The following is an 18,040-nucleotide window of genomic DNA, read 5'->3' on the forward strand; positions in this document are numbered from 1 at the left end:
TTAATACCTGCGGGCTTCAAAGCCTGCCTGGAAGCATTTGTGTGGCTAATGGCGAAACCTCCCAACTCTAAGCGCGCTAAAGAGACCTTCTGCGACTTAGAGCCAGTTTTGCAACCAGCCCAGAGGAGAAGCAGCAGGGAACGCGGGGGGCAGCCAAAACGCCCTTCCCCGCAGCCGGCCTGTGCCGAGGCACCGGCTCCCAGGGCGCAGCTGAGCCCAGCTCCCGGCCTCCTCTTATATATATATGTTTATATATATTTTTTATATATATTTATATATAAAATATATATAATATATATGTGTGTGTGTGTGTGTGTATATATAGCCAGCGGGCACAGCTGGCACAGTCATACCCTTCCCGTCCCCAGCACCAGCTTTAAAGCCCGATCCAGCCGGAGCAGCAAACGCCACGGCAACGCGGTGAGCCCCGGGGGGGGGGACGGGAGCCTCCGCCGCCGCGGAAAGGCTCGCGCGGCCCCGCAGCCGGGGCAGAGCCCTCACCCGCCTCGGGGCCGCCGAGACGGACCCCGGGGGTGAAGGTGACCCGAGGCGGGTCCCCCCCTCCCCGCGGCAGGGGCCCGCGGCGCGGCCTGGTGCGGCCGCCACTTCCCCCCCCCCCCCCCCCCCCCCTTCCCCGGCCGGTACAAAGGGTAAAAAGGCGGCAGCGGCGGGGCCGGGCCCGCGGCGCCCTCCCGCCTCGTCCCGCCGGGGCCCCGCCGCCCGCCTAGGCCGCGCCGCCGCCCCCTACTCACTCTCCCCGCGGCTGCGGCCGCAGCAGGCCGCCAGCACCGCGGCCACGGCCAGCGCCGCCGCCAGCGCCGCCGCCGCTCTCGGTCCCATGCCCGCGTCGCTGCAGCCGCCGCCGCGGCTCGGCGCGTCCCGGCGGGGGCGAATCAGAGGCTGCGGGGCGGGCGCGGGGGCCGGGCCCGGCTCCGGCTCCGGCTCCGGCTCCGCATCGTCGGGAAGAGCCCCCCGCCGCCGCCGCCGCCGCCTTTATCGCGCCCGGCCGGCGGCCCCAGGAAGCGGGGCGCCCGGCCCCTCCCTGCCCCGCGGCGGCGGCCCCGGCTGCGGCGCAGGCCGGGCTGGCGGCTGCCTGGCCGGTAAACAAGGGGCTGCCCCCGTCAGCTGGGAGCGGAGCGGGGCGGCGGCAAGAGGCGGCGCGGAGCCGCGCGGGGGACGGGACGGGACGGGACGGGACGGGACGGGACGGGCCCGGCCGGGGGAGGGGCGGCGCCATCCACCTGCCGCCGCCGCCGCGCGCGCGCGGGCCGCCCTGAGGCGAGCGGCGGCCGCGGCCGGTTCCGGCCGGTTCCGGCCAGGGCCGTTGGCGCCCGCGGCCCCGCCGCGCTGAGGGGGCCGTTAGTGCCCAGAGCGGCTGCTGGGGCCGGGGGTCACGCAGCAGCCTCCGCGCAGCTCCCGCTCGGGATAAAAATTGGGGAGCGGAGACATTTCAGCCCCGGTAGCATCGAGTGATGGAAACGGCCATGGCGCGAGGCAGCCGAGGCTTTCCCCAACAGCCCTTTTAGAGGCAGTGATGGGCCAAAGCCCCCCTTGAAAGCAGGGCCCTTCTCCCCCAATGGTGACTTTAGTGGCAGCTTTGCATCACTTGCCCTCTTTTCCACCATCACCCGGAATTCACCCGGAGGCCACGGGAGAGGGGGTCGCCTGCTGGGCCTCACCCTTTTGGCTATCACAGACCCCAGCCCACATCCCTATTCCCAACTTCTGGTCGTCCTTCTCCAGTGGGATCCAGCATTTGATGCCTTCTTCTCCTTTATCAAACACCTGTGCTTTGTCGTTGAGCGAAGCCATTTCAACATGTTTCCTGGCAACTCCCAATAATTTAGTCTGATGCTTACTTTCACCTGCAAGACACTGAGTTATGTAAACTCTTACGATTCAGCTTTTCAGGTCCTAAAATGCTTGGCAAAGGGGCAGATACTCTCACATCTTTGCCCCACCACCTTCAGCTGACACCGGCTCTCACTTTTGTGTTACGTTTCTTGCTCAAGGGACCATTAGGGAGTGGGACTCTAGACCCTGAGTTGCATTGAGAGAGCGTGCGCTGTTTTACATACTTTGTGTTAGTTTTCCTTTTAAAGAATTGCGGCAGCCGTCACAGGGATATGACCCAATTGTAATGGTCTGTTTTGGTGTGGCTCGCTCTCTGAAATGCTTTGAGGTTTCTCAGGTGGATGGGTTATGGCTGGGGGGCTGCTAAGGGTACGTTCTTCTAAATTACTTGAGTATAAACAACGTTATAACCTGCATTTCAGCATTTGCAAAGTATTCAAAGGCGTAGGAACTCTTTCCCCCACATGCCTGTTCTTGCTCTCGGCTCATTTTCTCAAATGAATGCTTCTACTTACAAGTGCAGAGGAGACACAAAACTTAGTGACCTGATCATTTTTCTTCAGAATCCTTCAGGAAGTAAGGACAGCTCAGAGATGGAAATACGCAATAAAACTATTCGATCTGTGCTTGCAGATGAAGCTGCCCTATGCCTATTCACTTTGCATACAGCCCATGCAGCCAAACATCATCTAGACAGCTTGGGCTATGTCGAATTTATAATGTGACTGTAATAGCAACCTACCTTTGCTTACTCACTTACGTTCTCATTGCCTTTCAAGTAATAATGATATCAGCTTACAGATTGGCACAGAAGGATTAAAGGCTACAGATTTATTATCTTTCAGTAAAATACTATTTTTAGTTTCTAATTACTGATTAAGAACATCAGTGTGCAATCTTTCCAGCATCTTTCCCATACTGTCACTGCTACGTATCCATCTTGCTACAGTACACTAGGTTTGCAATCAGATAAACCAACAGTAGCAATGTGGGCTCTCAGAAACTCAGCCAGCACCTGTCTACTCATTTTATTAGCTGCACTACATGCTCTTTGCTAATTTTTGACTCAAGAAACAGTCCTGGAGTCATTAGTTTGATACATTAAATTCTACATCCTTCTTCAACAATATTTGCAATGCTTTCTCCCTTTATCTTCCATAAATGTTTGGTGTTTTATTTGAAACAACTTGTAACTATGCAATGACAAGTATCTGCTATGACCTGTGACAGTTGAGGACTTTGGGGGTTCATTTCTGAATCCTCCTAAGAAAATAAATAGCCTTGAAATAGGAGGTATTTACCTATTTGTCCCCACAAAGATTTAGGGTTTTTTATTCTTTTCTGTCAGTTATTTGCTTAAATGAATCTCATGTAGCAAATGCTAGGAACAACAAGGAACTTTGAGATAATACTCTCTTTTCTGACTGTTAACATTTTTTTTCCTCTTTGTGTCTATAATTTCATACTGGGACAGTGTACATTTGCAAATGTAACTTTGCAAGACCTCGGGTCAACGATGTTCTGCTAGGATGCTGCTAGGAGTCTGTTGTCCACAGTAGCGCAGATGCACTGAACCCAGCAGTCTGCACACTGCCACTGGAGCTCAGTCACATCTCTCTATTGACTACTACGCGTGAAGAGAGAACCCAGACTGGCTACCAGATCTCCCAGGAGCTGAGTTTACTCAAAGGTTGCCATCTTGAAAATGAGATCTTTTCTCTCATGAAACACATGCTGCAAACAAACGCACAAGCAGAGGTCTGATTTTGTTTGTTTTTTTTAGCCATACAAAAGAACTTAAAACTCCATGCTACCTGCTCAGTCTAGGAAGATGCAAGGAACTTAAAGCTTTGCACCCAAAAGGAGCTTTACAGCAGTTAACTCACTAGGAAGGTACATCAGTACTAATCCTGTTTTAAGAACAAAATAGCTTCAGTGACCCAAAGCCACAGAGCAAGCCAGAAGGGAGAGCTGAGAGCTCAGCATTCCCCCCTTCTGCTTCATTCACCAGAGAACATTGCCCTTTCTTAAGAACAGGTTTGCAAGGAAACAAGCGTTTCCTTGCAAAAATTAGGGAGGAAAAAGTTCTGGTTGGGATCCAGCTCAGATTGCCCTATTTTTATTGAGTAAGAATTGATTTGTCAAGCCCGCTTTCCTGCTCCCAAGTTCTCACCATGCAGCATGTGTGTTATTCAGCCTCCTGTCCTTTGAAGATGCAGAAGAGCTGCAGCTGAAGCCAACAATAGCGGAGTCTCTGCATCACTGGCAGGATGTTGCTGTAAAGGTTAGAGAATTGACTTCTTAGTGACTAGCCCTAAAGCCAAGTGTACAGGAGAGCTGACCTTGGGAAATCTATCTCATCCTGTTTGCAGTCACACAGAACTATTTGCCAAATCTCCTAATACAAAATATTTCACGTCATGGATTGACAAAGTTCCTTTCTTACCCTTCCTTCCGTCCACACCAAATCCGATAAACGATTACTCTCCTCTCGATGGAAGAAAGCTCAGAGGATGAAGATCTGGTCACTTTACGTGCTAAGGAAAGAAGTCCCAGTTTTTTTGCTGTTGAAACAGGAAACCTTGTCAGATCCTTCTGGACAGTTCTATTGTTGCACTAGCAAATACAGCCTCTGCTCAAGGTGAAAATGGCAGAGGGCATCTCTCTGCCCCATGGAGTCCAGAGAAAGTGGAGATGAAGGATGCGAAAGAAATCACTGCTGTTCATGGCCTACTGTAATGCTGCCTCCTTGTATCTTTAGTTGTTGTCCAGCTTACATTTTTGGATGTCACTGAGGGGAATGCAATATTCAGCTTAATTTCCCTTCCTTATCAAAACCTTTATGTTCTAATTCAGTATCAAACTTTTCAACTCAAGATGTTACTAGATTTGGGGGGGTTTTGATGCAGATACACATCCAGCCTTGTATAACTGCCTTCAGACCCCTCCAGCCTCCTCCTCCACTGCCCCCTCCACTGTTCTCTCCTACAGCTTCTCACAACCCCCTTGAGCAAATCCTGCATCTGGTTCGCACAACCTGCTCCACGCTGCCAGGCGCGCTGCTCTCCATCGACAGCCACGGGCAAGTCAGCAGCTGCAGCAGCAGCAGCAGCCGCCACACTCAGTACATAGTACGGGCATGCCATGCCCCAGGCCACCAAGTGGCTACACCAGTTCTAATCTCTGGTACGCCTTTTATTTACTAAGGCACGTTTTTGCTGATCCAGAACCTAATTTGGAGGGACAACCTTCTGGGCAGCACAGCAGAGTTCAGCAAACTATAACCGTGCGTGCCGCGCTGCTTTATCTCAGTTTTTGCGTTTTGGACAACACAGAACTTTTAGTTACCATTCTGATAACCAGTTTGTTCTGTAGCTAGGAGACACACCCAAGTGCTTTGTAAATGTTGCAAGTCAGGCGTATCTAATCCATTATTCACTAACTGCTGCTGCTTCCCACTTCATCTCCTACTAGGAGGTAGTGCTCATGACAGAAATGTCACAGTGGTCTCATGTGACAGGCGGTGTTGATTTAGCTACGTCAGTTTTTAATGTCACTCTTGTTTGGAGGGAACACACGGTGTGCGCAGAACAAGCCTCAGCAATGTGGCAGATCCTGATCACAAGAATGAGCCAACCTTGCGCTGAGCTGTAGGGCTCCGAAATGGTAGCAGCACACTATGGTAGAGCAAGATATTTGATTATTGTTTTCTGTCCTATCTGCTATATTATCATGGTTGAAATAGATTTTTTTAAAGATGTTACTGGCACTTCTTTCATGCTTGTAACTACTAGTTTTAAGACATTGATTTTTGAGGTATTGTTTCAGTTTTATAGCAGAGGTAAAGAGAACAGAAGTGACTTGCCCAGTATCACACAGCGAGCAAAGATTCAGGAACAGAACCTTGCTCTGTCACTCCATCATTTTCACTCTTTCACAAGGATACCCAGTTTGCAGAATAGCTACCAGTTTTGGAAGGCTGCTCACAGCCTATTAAATCTAATACACAGTGGCTGTGTTAGATAAAGCCAAGGGAACACATGCCCAAAACAAGCCCAAATACTCATTACCCAGCCATAGGAACCATTGCATACAATGTTCTGTTCCTACCATTCATGCATCCTTACTGACAGCCTATATACTCAAAAAAAATCCTTTTAAAGCAAATCTGTTTGCCTTTGAGGATACAGCTCAAAAATTAAATATTACATAGAGAGCCTGACACCAAGAATGTTTGCCAGAAAAGCTTAGACTGATCCATAGTTTCTGCTGCTGCCAGGCTCAAAAACTGCTGCATTCACTGACCTGATATGACCCAAGTCTCCAAAAGATTTTTTTTTTGTTACTTACTGTCTGAAAGTAGGTAGTCTGCCAAGAAGCCAACCAAGGCCCAGCCCTGTGCCTGATAAACATCTCTCCATTTGGATTTCCCAAGATTTTGGGAAAGTTAAGCAATTCTCACTTCACGATGTTTGCAACTTTCAGAAAGCCATTTCTATATATAACAATATTCTGTGAGGAGAAGCACATCAGAGCACTCTGCTATGAAACAGAGTTGCAGGCTAAAGTGGCAGATCATACAACCACCACCTATATATTAGTCAAAAATAAAAGCTGTCACTCTACCTATGAAATGTCACAAAGTCTTGCCTGATTGTTTATTCTAATTACTACTGGCAGAGATCTTCAAAGTGTTCTTGAATTACTGTAACTACTAAATGAATGCAAGAAAAGCAAAGATTGCAACTGCCAATTGACAAAGCAGTCATTGTGTGCAGGGAGATTGCTGCCCGCTGAGGCAATTAATCCATTTGGTTTGCCAGTTCAGAAGGTAACATTCTTCCACTGGGGCAGAGGCAATCAGAAGCTCAGTTGCAGCGCTTGAGGTACTACGCTTAACGGTCATGCTAGATATTGTAAAAGGTGTTAGTAGTTACAGCATTCAATCAGGGGTTCACCCTTCAAAATAACAAGCACCCATGAAATGCCAATGGTCAAAAGTCAAATAGGATTTGGTTCTGAAATGATTTCTTAACAGGCTTCTTTGTAAAGGAACTGCTGTTGACTTGGAGGGCTGAATGTTTGCTTGGCAACAAGCTATTACTAGTAGTTCCAGGTCCTTCCAATTAAGTTCCTGATTTATAAGTGGCAAAATGTTATTGCCAACACATGGCTGATAGCAAAACTCAGCTTAAACTTTCCTGCAATGATGCACCAAGTCTTTTGCAATCTGGAAAAAACAGTTTATTTCAAGTAATAACAGGGAAAATGTTGTAGACAATGATGCAGCATTAATGTTCTATCATTCCAATAACACTCAAAATAAACCCCAGTACTAACTTCAACCTCTGCTCTAAAAGAAGAGCTCAGCACTGCAGGGAAAGTAATAAACAATCAGAATTAGAAAATAATGTTGTGACCCAGCATTCACTAATGAGACACAGTAAAGAGCCAGACATTACAGTTCAAGAAGAAGTTCTGGGAGAAGCAGAAACCTCCATAAATTATTAACTGCTACAACTATACATTTATTTAAGAGTTTATCATAAGAGGTTGCTCAAGCTGCACAGATGAATAGCTAGAAGAAGCAAAAGCCATACTTCATAGCAAAATCAATCATTTGACAATGCATAAATGACTGGCATACTAAACTGTGTACACATCCAGTTAAATAATAAAAAATACTTTGTGTAAAAAAGTTAGTGTCTACTTAACATGGTTGCTTTTGTAAAGAACAAAGAGTAATTCTGAAATATTCAATTCTGTGTTGAACCAGTCATAGAAACTCCATTGTTGTGACAAACAGAGCTTTTCCTCCTCCTTGATCCAGAGCTGCTCTGGAAGGTCTAAAATACCCCATCTAGTGGTTCAGCAATAGAAATGCCAAAGGAACATTTTGGAATTGTCTTTTACTCCTCACTTCTCAGTATGTGAAACACTCTACACATTTAAATACCAACACTTGAGTAACACTCCCAGAAACTATAGCCCACAAGGCAGAGTGTTTTGCTTCCAGCTTATCACAAACACTTGAAGATGGCTCTCACACAGTCGAGTATTCATTCTGATCTATTTCATCTCTGCTTTACGGCAGTGATCTCTTAGGAATACAATTTTGACATGACCACTCTTGACCAGAATAGCCTGTCCCAAAAAATAATAGCTGAATATTTTATATCTTGAAGACATCTGCTTCCTGTGCCCTCGTTCTACAGCGAAACAATACTCACGCAGGTGAGATCTGTGCCATATGGAGAGTCCCTCTGTGTACGGCTCCACAGTGCAAGGGTCACAGCCTATTCTTGATACAACAGCATCGATATATATCAATGACTCACTGAGAACATTTGTGCACACAAAAAGGGAAGCAAACACTTCACGCGGCTTCAGCCCTTCTATAGTAACTAAGCTGAGGAAGATTGCAATGACAAACACCCGTCTGGGACAAAGGCAAGCCTGAGATTAGTTTTACCTGTCACCACTCTGAATCTCAGCCAGGCTAGCAACTCAATGGCAGCGTTCTCTCCCTACACCCTGCAGTAGTATAGGTGTATAACCTTTGTCATCAAGTATCCTGTTTGCAGCATGGCCCTGGTTCAGTACCGGAGAGCTGTAAACACAGGAAAAATCATATGACTTCAACTGACTTATTTAAATTTGTATTGAGTAAAACTCCTTTCAGAGGAGTCATAGTGTTTGACACAACTGCATTAAAAAGACAGAGGATAGCACCTCTCTAAGGAACTTTTTAGGAGCTCAGTGTAATCTGCCATCTTTATCCCAGTTCTTTTCTCAAGAAATAGGCAACAATATTAACTAAGTAAAAGAAATAACCAAATATCCAAGCCCAGCAAATCTTCCTCATGAAATCGTTCACTGAATCCCGTGATGGCACAAGAAAGAGATGCAAGGGTAGACCTTGGATGACCTCTTTTGGGACATGATAGGTGGCAGATTGTCAATAATCAATGTCATTGCAAGGCAGCATATATCATACCAGGCAAACTTTCCAACTGTCACTTCTGGCAGTTGTAAAAAATCATTTTAGTTTGGGGAAAATTCTGATAAAGAGGATCATACTGATGAATATAAAACAAACTACAATTAACATTATCCAAAGTAGCCAGTTGACCGATTTCTTTGCATGCTGTTCAAGGCGGTCAGATTCATCCTTGAGCTTCTCAAAGTTCTGGTCTGCCATTCTGAGGGAATGTGATAAAGTCTGGGGAACAAAGAGAACAAATGCTGTGTCAGTAGACGTACAGGGAGAAAATGCACTAAGGGTGTCAGCAGCACTTGACCTAACTGCTAGACAGAACCTGAACACTGAGAGCTCTTCTTTCAGTGGAGACAACTGCACTACTTGTGACTGAGTTGTAAAAACAAGGTCCTTACAAATGGGTTTAGGACTTAATTAAAAAAAAAAAGTTCTAATTTTCAAAGTGAAGTACCAGCAGTTCCACAAATACAGTAACATTTATAGAAGCTTACCAGCCCCTGAAGTCAGACCCCTTTCAACTTCAATCAGCTCTGAAAGTTCTGACCACTTATTTCTTGCAACAAAGGAAAAGTTCAACTGTCCCATAGAAGGCAGGCAGGTATTGCCTGCAGCCTTCCCTACTCTAATCCCATCTAGAAGCTAATTACATGCATTGTAATTAATGCATCAGCACTTCAGTATTCTAGGTCGCTAAACTGGGAGCCTACCACTGTAATATGCGCTACCTGGTTATCTTGTTTTATCACGTTCTGTGCAGCCAGAGTGTTGTTTTTCAGACTCCGAGCCAAACTTAGCATTTCTTCAGCTAACTTCTCCTGCATATCCTGATGGCGTTGCAACACAGCATCTAGCTCAACTGCAGACTGCTTCTCATCAGACGCAAGGCCTCTGCAAGAACACAAGGGAAAAAGTTGGAGATTTATGCTTCTTGGTGAGCTGTTCTCCCAATGTTTCCCCAGGTTGTACATCTCTTAACTGTTCTTTTTTTCTTGTCAAGTCCCCTGAAGTCATTCATAGTTAGGTTTCTACAAACAGACACTAGATTTCACTCAAACAGAAGTGCATCTACGATAAAAAGAGCTTTGGGAAAGCAGTCTCCAAAGCATGAATCGTTAGAATGTGAAACTTTGACTTACTTCCTCTTCCTTACATTCAACTCCTCAGAATCTGGGGGGAAAAGAAAAAAAAAAGTTAAATGTATTAGAGCAGTTTATAAATTCCCATACAATCACAAGCTGAAGAAACAAGTCTTCTGTAAGGGATTTTTAGATGTCCAAATATTTATTCCCACTTGGTCCTCTACATCAGCCAGATTTCAAATGCCTATCTGCTTTCCCCAGGGAAAGGACAATGCGTAACATCATACATATGGTTGAGGGGAAAAAAAGAACCCACAAAACCCACACAGATGAATCACATCCCTGAGGGCATGGTTTAAGCTTGTGTGTCCTGGTGTTCTCTTTCAGGACGCATTAGGCTGGCCTAGCTCCAGCCACTTTAATAGTAGCTATGGAAATGGTAAATTAATTCCTACCGGTTGCCTACATGAATAACATGGCTGTCTATTTAAGAGGAATTGAACATGTGATTTGGTCCAAGCAGAAAGAACAGGAGCAATAATAAGCCTAAATTGTCCTGGCTAGTTCTATAATTAGAATGTCTGCTTCTGCATGAATTCTAGCAAAATGGGTTCCTGCAAATCCCTGCTGCTGTACTATTAATGGCACTTGTGCTTTCAGCTACTTTAGCGTGTTTCATTTGCTACCTTGGAAACAAAAGTTCCAAGATTGTGAGCTGCTAACTTAAGGTACACTTTGTCTAATGCCTGACCTTCCCCTCTTCCTCTCCCTGCAAGACTCGGTCATCTAAAGTGAGAAAAAACAACAGCTTACGCTTACCACTGATAGCCGAGGGATCCTGGGGAGGCAGAAAGAGAAAAGAAACAGAAGATTACACAAGGCCATTGAAAAGGCGCATACAATATGATCAAAGACAGTCTCCCAGGCCCAGCATAGTCCCTGCGCCTGGTACTTAGCCAAACCAAAAAAAGCAGACTCCCCACCCAGCCCGAGACACATGGGAGGCACAGCTACCAAAGGCAGGGGAATGCCACAAAAGACAACCTATAAACTAGCAATAAAGAAACAGCAGCACCAGAACATACTGTACCAAGCAGCTCACTCCTCATCTTGCCTGTGCAACGAGCCTTTGTCTGCAGATGAACTGTTTTGGTGGCTGGGGTTCTCTCTTTGATTGTTGTAGGGGTACGTCCAGGGGCCAAGAACTGATTAGCCAGCGCCTTTTCAGTTGATGATGACTAAAAGCAGGGGAAAAAGCAAGAAAAAGTCACGAACGTTGCAATCAGCAGAGTGAGATCACCTGGATGTATGACCAGCAAGGATTCAGGGAGGACTTCCACAGCTGAGCAGTGCACCAATGAACAGCTGAACCTGCAGAACAGTGACATAAGTCTGGACAACAGCACTGGCCTTATCCAGACTAACTGCAGCACGGATTATTGGCCTTTCGAAGCTCTCCAGATGTGCACAGTGCCATACAAAAGAGATGTTAAACCAAACGGACAATGCCTGCCACTGTACCTCACATCACAGAGGTAAGGAGGACAGAGAAAGACATATTCTAACGTATTTTTGAAAGGGAGGAGTTCTGAATTTCATACACCCCTTTCTTTTTTAAAAGACACAAAACCCAATGTATTTATTCATATTTTTACAAGCTGCCTGATAAGATTATAACAAGTGTTATTTTGAGAGATAAGATAAAGACATAGAAACAAGACGGTACGATAAATGTAAGCGGAGAGTACTTCTCAGAGTCTTTTCAAGCTGAAGTAATATATCTTACCAATTTTTCAGCTTCTAAGAGTCCCTTTAGGAAGTCCACTTTGCGGGAGTATTCATTCAGCAGTTCTGGGGCAGGCTTGCTGCAAGAATTGGGGGGGAAAACAAAACAACAATGACAACCAGGAGGCCACGGCGACCGCCGGGGACGCTCGTCCTCCCCCCGAGGGCCGGGGCGCCTCACCTGGCCTGCTTCTTCAGCTCGCGCAGCATGTCCTCCAGAGCCGCCACGTACTGCGGAGAGAGGGGCCCGTGAGCGCAGCGCTGAGCACAGACCGGCCGTCAGGCCCGCAGAGGCCCGTCAGCGCCTCGGGGACGCGAAGCCCCGCTCCCGGCAGCGCCGGCCGGCCGGGCGCCTCACCTTCTCCAGCCGCCACTCCTCGGGGTCCCGCCGCTCGGCCGCCAGCGCCTCGCACCGGCTCAGCAACCGCATCAGGTTCAGCTCCAGCCGCGTCGCCGCCATGGCCGCCGCTCGCCGCCGGAAGCCGCCTCAAGCGCCGCTTCCGGGGCGGCGGGCGCCATCTTGGGGCGGGGCGCGGGGCGGGGCGGGGCGGGGCAGGGCGTGTGGAGAGGCCGCGAGCGCCTCGCCCCGCCCCGCCCCCGGGGACGTTTTATAAAAAATTGCAATTTTTAAAGGAAAAAAAAGCGGGGGGGAGGGAGTGAGCTGCTGCCAGGAGCCCCTGCGGCTGGCGCTGGCTGGAGCAGGCACAGCGGTGGCTGTGACTAACGCTCCCACGGGCGCCGCTGCACCTTCACTGCTTCAGAATTGGAAACAGCGGCGATTTAGCCCAACTCTGCACAGGGTCTGGGCACGGCCGGCTGTTTCGAGGCATATTACGCGTTGCTGCGCCTCGTCCTCGGGGACGTCCCCGCACAGAAAAAAACTGGGGGATGCGAGACAGGGCTGGGCCCAGAAGCAGGCATTGGGGGAAGACGCAGCGCCGTGCACGCAAACGGCACCAAAACGCTTCGCTGTGACACGGCTTGCTGTTAGCGCTTCCTCGGAGCGGCAAAGATACGCGATTCCCAAGAACTCGCTCCCTAGAAAAGGCAGACACGGGCAAGAGGACATGGATAACCTAACGCATGTATTTTTAAAAAGTGCAATGTATTAATAAACGTTTTTAGATATTTTGGTCTCGGTTAAGGCTATTACAACAATAACAGTTCTGTAAACCACACAGAAAGTTGTCATAAAAACATAAAAAAAATTAAGGCAACGCACATTGACCCAAATTCACCGTTGGTCCTATTAGAGTCCATTGTAAGGCAAATACAAAAAGGCACGGCAGCAGAATTGGGGCCATTAATTTCTTCTGTACACTCAACCCATGTGTTTTACTCAATGTAGATTTATGTTCTACTTTCTCGGTAGGATTTTAATTTAAAGTGAGGAATATTATTTGTTTTAAACAACCTTGTTTAACCCTTACAGTACTGTACATTTCCAAACTGCCTCCCTAGCAGCCATTTAAAAGAACAAGTTCACAGCCTTCAAAGGGTTAAAACCAAAGCTGCAGTCAACTTCAAAAAGAATCCAGACAGCTTAAATATTTCACTTCTCTGTACAGGGAATGTGAGAGTACGGGTCCGAAAACCTCCGTTTTACTTTTGCTGTTGGTTCATATTCATCCAAGAGTTCCTGAGCGTGGGCCATTGCTGACCCTTGTGCAATGTATACAGAGTGGATTTTATCAGTTCGCCTTGCTGGCTGCTCCCTTCGTCTCACAATTATTTGAGACTCTTCATTAGCTGAAGTCCTGCCCTGGGATTCTGTACATTTGAAAATCCCAGGAGGAAGTTTTATATTTGCTGTTGGCATCACTGGAGTTCGACGGGGCACTTTAATCTTGGCCAGTGTTAAAGATGATCGGTGTCTTGAAGCCAGGGATGCAAGGGAAGAATTTGAAGAGGCTTGCGAAAGGGAAGGCACTCTGCAAGTGTCTTTGGCAGGCATACTGGAGCTCCGAGCATGGCAGCGTAATCCAGAGAAAGTAATTCCTTTAAAGAAAAAAAGATACTTAGATGCTAAAGGCAGGCATAAAAAAGGGACTTGACACAAGCAACTGTGACCAGAAAGCATATGGTCACCTGGCTATATGCAGTAAAGTATGTAGAATAAAAAAACCAAAAGCACACACTACCTTAATACTGACCTTCGGTATCCATCCGTCCTGTTCTATCATCTAGCAGGCTCTCTGTGCTTGCCGAGGTCTCGGAGTCTACATTTTCCTCATCAGAGCCTCTCTGATCAAGCTCAGGTAATCGATAGGTTATATCTTCCCTACATCAAAAAGAGATTGTAGCACTCCAGGAGACAATGTCTCAGATATGAGCAACTTTAAGCAGCACAGATTTTAGAAGTAAACTTTCCTGCATCTAGTCATCGAGTAATAATTCTCACGGCATTTTCCTTTGTCTACTCCTTTGCATTTTCCTCTCCACCTTCACAAAAGTCTACAGAATGTAATTAACTAGATCATTTTGGACAAAAAAGTATACTGCTTTACTACCTGTATTACCTCCAAAGGCAAAGGGCATGAGGTACAGAGATAAAGGTTTTTCAAAGCTGTGACTTACTTTTCTTCTTTTATTGACTGTATGCGATCAATGAGAATCTCCTTTTCCCGGTTATCAGCTTCAGAACCTTCCTCCTCTTCACGCAGTGAGCCCAGTTCCGAGTTGTTGCTGTCATCTCCTTTGGCCTGTGGGCTTTTATTCTGCAAGATAAATTCATGTGTTGCACTTACAGTCATAGGAAGCTATACAAGGCTGGATTGTTTGCTAGTTGCAAGGTGAAAGAAATTAACAGGCCAAATGAAAGGCTGATGGAACTGATGAAAGAGCTGTTAGTTATCCATACAAATGTTTCAAAAGGTAATAGACAAGAAATTCTGTTCACCTGATTTCTGGGGTTTTATTACCTTTTTTTTTTTTCCTTTTTGAAGCATAGTAACTTGATTTGCCAGCCTCTGTTTAGTTTCAGTAGTTACTTACAAGTAACATTATTACATCTAATACAAGTTAAGTTCAGAATGTGTTTAAAATGCCAAAGCCAGGACAGAACATGTCAGCAGCACTACATGCAGTTTGGGAAGGAAGTCGCACCAATACATGCAGTCTTGATTGTTCAAAACAATATTTAAAACCAAGTTACAACATGTGTAGTAGGTTTTTTAGTCATGCAGTAGTACTGTAGAAGAAAGAACCATGCACCCTGAACACAGGCAGTGTACATACCAGCATCCCCTCGTAAGGGGAAGAAAACCCGAGCTTTACAGGCCAGAGCTAGAGAGAGATGAAGACCAAATTCACTATAACATGACTTCTGATTTTTTTTTTAAATCAGTACATTAAAAAAAAAAAAAAAAAAAAAAGCATATTTGACCTAACAGAACACAGAATATTTTGTCCACCATCCATCTCGGAAGTGAAGGAACTCCTTTGCCATGTAACAGGCTCAGCAATCTTAGTTTTACTAATGGAGTTGTAAGGGAATAGATTTATACCGCTACAGGAGAGGATACTCCCCCCACCTTCATTTAGCAAGCTAAGACTCCAGTACAGCCACGCATTTAGCTCTTACCTATAGCTTTGGGCAAGTGCAAATCCTTTTTTTCATTATTCCACTACTGATCCTTGACTTACTGAATGGGATAGACAGGGTAAATAAGCAGCACATCCCCTCCCAAGAACTTGATGGGATGCTTTCTCCTGGATGGTGTGGTTCTGTGGCTTATTTCAACACTTACCGTATTCTGCCGGAGCAATGAGAGTCGTCGAAAAGCCATGCTCTCAGCTGCTTCCAGCTGACTTATTTCATCCATTTTTATCTTGTACTTCCTTATCTGTTCTTTTATCAGCATCTCTACACACCTGGAGAAAAGGTCAAGAGTTTAATGAGCAGCCTTGTGCTATATAAGCTCTGGGGACAACCATGGTGGGATGAGATGCCTCATCAATGCATGGAGATACCAAATGCTGTCCTTTAATGTATCTGGCTTGGGGATGTTTGACACACATACGTGGACGGCCTGCAATAAAAATCTCCCAGTGCATGCTTTACAAGGGTAGCATTACATGGTAACAGGGTAAAGCGTCCACCAAGGCAAGCAAAACAGGACACAGATGGTTACAGCTAATGGCATATGCCCTTCTCTGAGATAACCAGGGCTTCTCACACAACACCGGTAAGTGAACAGACATCACGGCTGCTAACTACTGCTGCTCCTCTACCTTTCTTCCCTGTGCTGGCACACGCTGGTCAATAGAGAACGATCTTGCAACTGCCCTTTTCCACCTCTGTGGAAAAAACTGTCATTTTTCAAACTCTTTTCATCGGAGACAGGTGCAAGGCCAGCCATGCAGTGTGGATGGCGAGGGGCTTTCAGAGAGCCAGAGCTGCTGCAGGGTCAGGAGGACAGAAAGGATGAAGGGCAGAACCTTCAATTCAAGGAGCATCTCAGGAGGAATGATTCAGGGGTTTCCAAGTATGCAGGAGACAGTTTATTTCTATATCCTGCTGTTAAAATAATTATGACTTACATCTCAGCAAAATATACAATTGGCATTTAACCCCCCAGAAAAGGTTATCTTCTGCCTATCTATAATATAAATCTACTGTAAGACTTATAAATTGGAGAATTTATATTGAAAAATTATTTGTAACATTTTCTGACATGAATATTTGATACAAGTATTGATTATGAAACTTAAGACTAAATCAGAGTCTCATTGTCCTGGTCAGAGTTAGAAGATTTATGCCACTCATAACTCACGCGCTAATCCCCAACACATCAAGATAAACAAGCATTATCTTATTGTATACAGCGTAAATTTGAGACAGGTGAAAGGACTCAGGCAAAGGCACATCAATTGGCAGCACTAGCAGAGCCAGAATTTAGCAACTCTTAATCCTCAGTTTCTCAGCCTGATATGCACAAGGCTATAACAAAAGGTGGTGGAACTGGCCTTCCACTGTATTTCAAAGCACTACTTTGCAGCAAACTGCTAAAACTTACATGGTTGTTTTTGAAACATCCTTCATGCTGGTTAAAGGGTCAGAGGTATCAGGACAACGCAAGAGGCATGGAGCGAAAACAATGGCCAGGGCATTGGGTGACATACGGTTGACGTCTTCTATCAAAGCCACTCTGAAATTCAACATGTAGAGCAAAAAAGATTTAAGTGCACCTTGCTAGAATACAAGCAATCTGATCAAACTTTGCCAAAGAGTTCCACAAGACAGATATGAGTAGACCACTGAGGTACTAAAGTATGTACAACAGTTCAGGGAAATTTTTTAAAATGAATTTCACACCCACTAAACAGGTAAAGTTTCATGCATCAGAAAAAGGAACACGAAGCCACCCAGGCTGAGCTACTTTGGTAGTTTGGCAAAACTGACTAGTGATTTAGTTCTCCTTCTTTAAAAATCACTTTTACCTATGTTTACAGGGCCACTCAGAAACTTCTTGAGTTCCTTAGATGAAAACAGCTCCTTTACTTGTACCCATTTATCCCGGCTCCTAAAGCTAGCACATATGCACGCATTTAAAATCCTTATGCAGTCCATACCAAATATGCTAACGTCCTTGGTGCACTAATGTACCCATCCATGTACAGACCACTCACCAATTCTATGAGATCTCATTTGTTTTCAAAGTTGTTCTTACATGATTTGATACAAATAGACCAGCTGGTAGAAGTAAGCCAGCATCTGTTTGTAAACACAGTTATCAACTTCAATTCTTTCATTCCTAAACCAGTAACACAATCCTAAACTGACATTCAGGAGAGGGTTCAAGCTTTTAGAAAGCTTTCAAGAGGGATTCACAAAAGCCACACACATGCCAAAATAAAAGGGCCAAAAACACCCCCAAACAAACAAAGAACCCCCACCACCCTCCTGACCCCCTCCCCAACACTAAAAAAGGGGTCTCAAGTAGAGAAGTGCCAAAAAGAAAAGCTCATTACTTGACCAGATGGAAGATGAGTCTCTCCAGGGTATTATGATTTGCTTGTGGAAGCTGTTCGAGGACACTATAAATGGCACAGATTTGCTCCTGTTTTCCTGGTAGTTCTGCACAAGGAGACAAAACACATGATCATAACTGCTGTGCAACACCAGTGGAAAACAGCCAAGCACCTTCTGAAGTTCTCTCAAACTGTATGCGGTAGTTAGAGACTACTTTCTCAGAAGCTACCACCTTCACTTCATTTACCAATAGTTATAGCTGGATGTTACAGTACCCCAGATGGCCCCGCAATTTTCCTGCTCTTTCAGATGCTGTTGTTAGCAAGCACCAAGTGAGACACTAAGATC

At 45.9% G+C, this 18,040-nt stretch overlaps 3 protein-coding genes across 14 annotated transcripts in view; all 3 read right to left on the reverse strand.

The window, feature by feature from the left end:
* Positions 1–969, reverse strand: part of INSR (insulin receptor) — a 57,082-nt gene extending 56,113 nt beyond the window's left edge. The window contains exon 1 of the mRNA XM_064497361.1: positions 753–969. Within this exon, the coding sequence (XP_064353431.1) occupies positions 753–840 (88 nt within the window). The 5' untranslated portion in view covers positions 841–969. The remainder of the gene's footprint in view (positions 1–752) is intronic.
* A 6,106-nt stretch (positions 970–7,075) lies between these two features.
* USE1 (unconventional SNARE in the ER 1) lies at positions 7,076–12,251 on the reverse strand. The gene is made up of 8 exons (XM_026105960.2): positions 12,077–12,251; positions 11,900–11,949; positions 11,720–11,798; positions 11,019–11,171; positions 10,753–10,771; positions 9,991–10,021; positions 9,580–9,742; positions 7,076–9,076 (listed from the first exon to the last, which is right to left on the reverse strand). Exons 1-8 carry the CDS (start codon positions 12,176–12,178, stop codon positions 8,894–8,896), a joined length of 780 nt encoding a protein of 259 aa, XP_025961745.1. The 5' UTR covers positions 12,179–12,251; the 3' UTR covers positions 7,076–8,893.
* Positions 12,252–12,784: 533 nt separating this feature from the next.
* The window catches only part of MYO9B (myosin IXB), a 46,279-nt gene continuing 41,023 nt past the window's right edge, over positions 12,785–18,040 (reverse strand). For 8 of the 12 annotated variants that reach the window (XM_064497364.1, XM_026105894.2, XM_064497370.1 and 5 more), the window contains 7 exons: positions 17,692–17,797; positions 16,737–16,868; positions 15,468–15,591; positions 14,956–15,003; positions 14,296–14,435; positions 13,872–13,999; positions 12,785–13,716 (listed from right to left, as the gene is read on the reverse strand). In XM_064497364.1, coding sequence (XP_064353434.1) covers positions 13,271–13,716; positions 13,872–13,999; positions 14,296–14,435; positions 14,956–15,003; positions 15,468–15,591; positions 16,737–16,868; positions 17,692–17,797 — 1,124 coding nt within the window. In that variant the 3' untranslated portion in view covers positions 12,785–13,270. Of the gene's footprint in view, positions 13,717–13,859; positions 14,000–14,295; positions 14,436–14,955; positions 15,004–15,467; positions 15,592–16,736; positions 16,869–17,691; positions 17,798–18,040 lie in introns of all 12 variants that reach the window. The other 4 variants (XM_064497369.1, XM_064497365.1, XM_026105902.2 and 1 more) reach the window with 3 other exon arrangements.

The sequence above is a fragment of the Dromaius novaehollandiae genome, chromosome 25 (genome assembly GCF_036370855.1).
Source record: "Dromaius novaehollandiae isolate bDroNov1 chromosome 25, bDroNov1.hap1, whole genome shotgun sequence".
NCBI classification, from domain to species: domain Eukaryota; kingdom Metazoa; phylum Chordata; class Aves; order Casuariiformes; family Dromaiidae; genus Dromaius; species Dromaius novaehollandiae.

Bases quoted from the DNA above. Each gene is read 5' to 3' on its own strand.
- USE1 (XM_026105960.2), bottom strand. From the start codon at position 12,178: ATGGCGGCGACGCGGCTGGAGCTGAACCTGATGCGGTTGCTGAGCCGG. The intron at 11,950-12,076 runs GTGAGGCGCCCG...CTCTCTCCGCAG, and splicing joins AGGAGTGGCGGCTGGAGAAG to TACGTGGCGGCTCTGGAGGA. The intron at 9,077-9,579 runs GTAGCGCATATT...TTTGTTCCCCAG, and splicing joins TGATAAAACAAGATAACCAG to ACTTTATCACATTCCCTCAG.